The 3,134-nt window shown below is 47.9% G+C and overlaps 1 gene segment (V, D, J or C); it reads right to left on the bottom strand.

Annotated features, from left to right (window-relative positions):
• The window catches only part of LOC122546421, a 2,602-nt gene extending 665 nt beyond the window's left edge, over positions 1-1,937 (bottom strand). Inside the window, 2 exon segments of the V gene segment in view lie at positions 1,657-1,670; positions 1,857-1,937. Of these exon segments, the coding sequence occupies positions 1,657-1,670; positions 1,857-1,905 (63 nt within the window).
• Between the last annotated feature and the right edge of the window lie 1,197 nt (positions 1,938-3,134).

Below are 3,134 nucleotides of genomic sequence, written 5' to 3'. Positions count from 1 at the left end.
TGGGGGCTACAGCAACATAAGGGAATATCTTAACATTGCTCCAATGTCACAAGAGCTTGTGACTCAGCCAGCCTTTCTGGCAGTGAGTTCCAATCTCCCACCACCCTCTGGGTGAAAACATTTCTCTCCAACTCACCTCTCACTCTCTAACTCAACTGGGCCTGGACTCACTCGAGTTCAGAAGGATGAGAGAGGATCTGATTGAAACATATAACATTCTAACAGGGCTGGGGATGGAGGAGGTTTCCACTGGTTGGGGAGTCTGGAACCAGGGGTCACAATCTCAGGGGGATACAGCGTAGACCATTTCAGACTGAGATGAGGAAACATTTCTTCACTCAATGGGTAGTCAAACTGTGGAGGACAAGGAACTGAATATATTCAAGAGAAAGAGAGATAATTGTTTTGCATTTTCACAGCATGAAGGGACTGGGGAGAAGGTAGGAATATGGCTTTGAGATGGAGGATCAGTCATGATCAGACTGAATGATAGAGCAGACTCAAAGGGCCGAATTGCGTACTCCAGCAGCAGTTTCTGTGTGGCCATGTCTGCGTTATCTTCAATGTTTGTCCCTGGTTATTGAATCCTTGACTCTTTTAAAAAGTGCCTTCCTGCCCACCTTATCACTGCTCCAAATAATCTTATAGCCCTCTATCAGGTCCCCTCTCAACCTTCACTGCTCCAAGGAAAACAATTCCAACCTTTCCAAGCTTTCCTCACAGCTGACCCTCCATCCCAGGCAGCATCCTGGTTAATCTCTGTACCCTCTCAAGTACAATCACATCCTTCCCAGAATGTGGTGACCACGACCTGTCCACCTCTCTCTCTCTCTCTCACTCTCACTCTGTCTCATAGCCACTCTCTCCAACTCACTCACGCTTCCTTACTCTGTCTCATAATCTCTATTTCTGCATCTTTCTCTCTCACTGTCACTCACTCCATCTCTCGGATCAATTGAAAACTTCCAAATGTTAATTGCCCCTCTCTATTCCTCTCTCTGTCGCTCCCTCACTGTCTGCATTCCCAATTTACTGTCTCTCTCCCTCCCTGTCTGCATTCCCAATCTACAGTCTCTCTCCCTCCCTCTCTGTCATTTTGTCTCTAACCATGCTCATCTCTCTCTCTCTCACACACACTTAGCCCTACCCTCTCTCGCGATTCCCTTCATTCACACCCATCCTGTCTCTTTCTCTCTCTCCATCCCTCTCAGTCACATTTTGATTCTCTCTCTCTATCCCTCAACCTCACCATTTCTACCTCCCTCTACCTCAGTCTTGGTCCCCTCACATATCTCACACTGTCTCAGATGCTCCTCCCTCTATCCCTCAATTACACACATGCACCCTCTACCTCTCTCTCTCTCGCTTCTCTCTCTTTCTCACAGTATACTGCTGACAGTAATAGTCAGCGACATCCTCATTCTGAACGTTGCTGATTTTCAGGGTGAAACTGGTCCCTGATCCACTGCCGGTGAATCGATTGGAGACTCCTGTGAATCGATTTGTTGCTTGATAGATCAGGAGAGAGGGTTTCTGACCTTCTCGCTGCTGGTACCAAGCAAGGTAGCTGCTAATGCTTTGACTGGCCGTACAGGTGATGGTTGCGGTTTGGCCCAGTCCCACTGACAGCACCGGGGGAGACTGAGTCATGGTGATGTCCCCACTGATACCTGAGGGGTCAGAGAGAAACACAGTGAAGTCAGAACTGTCACAGAAAGAGACTGCGAAATGAGAGATTGTTGGAGACACTGAGCTTTCCTCTGGTTTCAGCATTTTCCCTTCAATCACAAGTCAGTGGAATTGGAGTGAAATGGAGAGCAGCTAAAGATTCAAGGTGGGAGGAGAGAGATTTGTACCTGCGACACAGAATGCCAAGGGCCAGATCAGCTGGATGTGTGAAATCATGGTGTGTGCTCCTGTCCCTGTGCCTGGTTCCTGAGAAACTCTCCCTTCACTGAGCTCTGCTTTATAAAGCTGCAGCCTGTGAGAGTCTGACTGGGTGTTCCTCAGTAGGTAAAAGGCATCAGGCAGGGAGAGCCACGTCAGTACCTCATACTTCCTCTTCTCTCTCTCTCTCCCATTCTCTCTCTCTGTCTCAGAGAGTCATTGATGTTAACAGCACTGAATGAGACCATTTGGCCCATTGTGTATAAACTGGTCAGCAAAGATCTGATGACACTAATCCCATCCACCAGCTCCTGGCCCATTAACTTGGGGGCTACAGCAACATAAGGGAATATCTTAACATTGCTCCAATGTCACAAGAGCTTGTGACTCAGCCAGCCTTTCTGGCAGTGAGTTCCAGTCTCCCACCACCCTCTGGGTGAAAACATTTCTCTCCAACTCACCTCTCACTCTCTAACTCAACTGGGCCTGGACTCACTCGAGTTCAGAAGGATGAGAGAGGATCTGATTGAAACATATAACATTCTAACAGGGCTGGGAATGGAGAAGGTTTCCCCTGGTTGGGGAGTCTGGAACCAGGGGTCACAATCTCAGGGGGATACAGCGTAGACCATTTCAGACTGAGATGAGGAAACATTTCTTCACTCAGTGGGTAGTCAAGCTGTGGAGGACAAGGAACTGAATATATTCAAGAGAAAGAGAGATAATTGTTTTGCATTTTCACAGCATGAAGGGAATGGTGAGAAGGTAGGAATATGGCTTTGAGATGGAGGATCAGTCATGGTCAGACTGAATGATAGAGCAGACTCAAAGGGCTGAATGGCCTACTCCAGCAGCAGTTTCTGTGTGGCCATGTCTGCTTAACCTTCAATGTTTGTCCCTGGTTATTGAATCCTTGACTCTTTTAAAAAGTGCCTTCCTGCCCACCTTATCACTGCTCCAAATCAGGTCCCCTCTCAACCTTCACTGCTCCAAGGAAAACAATTCCAACCTTTCCAAGCTTTCCTCACAGCTGACCCTCCATCCCAGGCAGCATCCTGGTTAATCTCTGCACCCTCTCAAGTACAATCACATCCTTCCCAGAATGTGGTGACCAGGACCTGTCCACCTCTCTCTCTCTCTCACTCTCATTCTGTCTCATAGCCACTCTCTCCAACTCACTCACGCTTCCTTACTCTGTCTCATAATCTCTATTTCTGCATCTTTCTCTCTCACTGTCACTCACTCCA

The sequence above is a fragment of the Chiloscyllium plagiosum genome, unplaced genomic scaffold, assembly GCF_004010195.1.
Source record: "Chiloscyllium plagiosum isolate BGI_BamShark_2017 unplaced genomic scaffold, ASM401019v2 scaf_73685, whole genome shotgun sequence".
Lineage (NCBI taxonomy): Eukaryota > Metazoa > Chordata > Chondrichthyes > Orectolobiformes > Hemiscylliidae > Chiloscyllium > Chiloscyllium plagiosum.
Note: the sequence above shows the minus strand (reverse complement) of the source record. Positions and strands in the feature narration are given on the sequence as shown.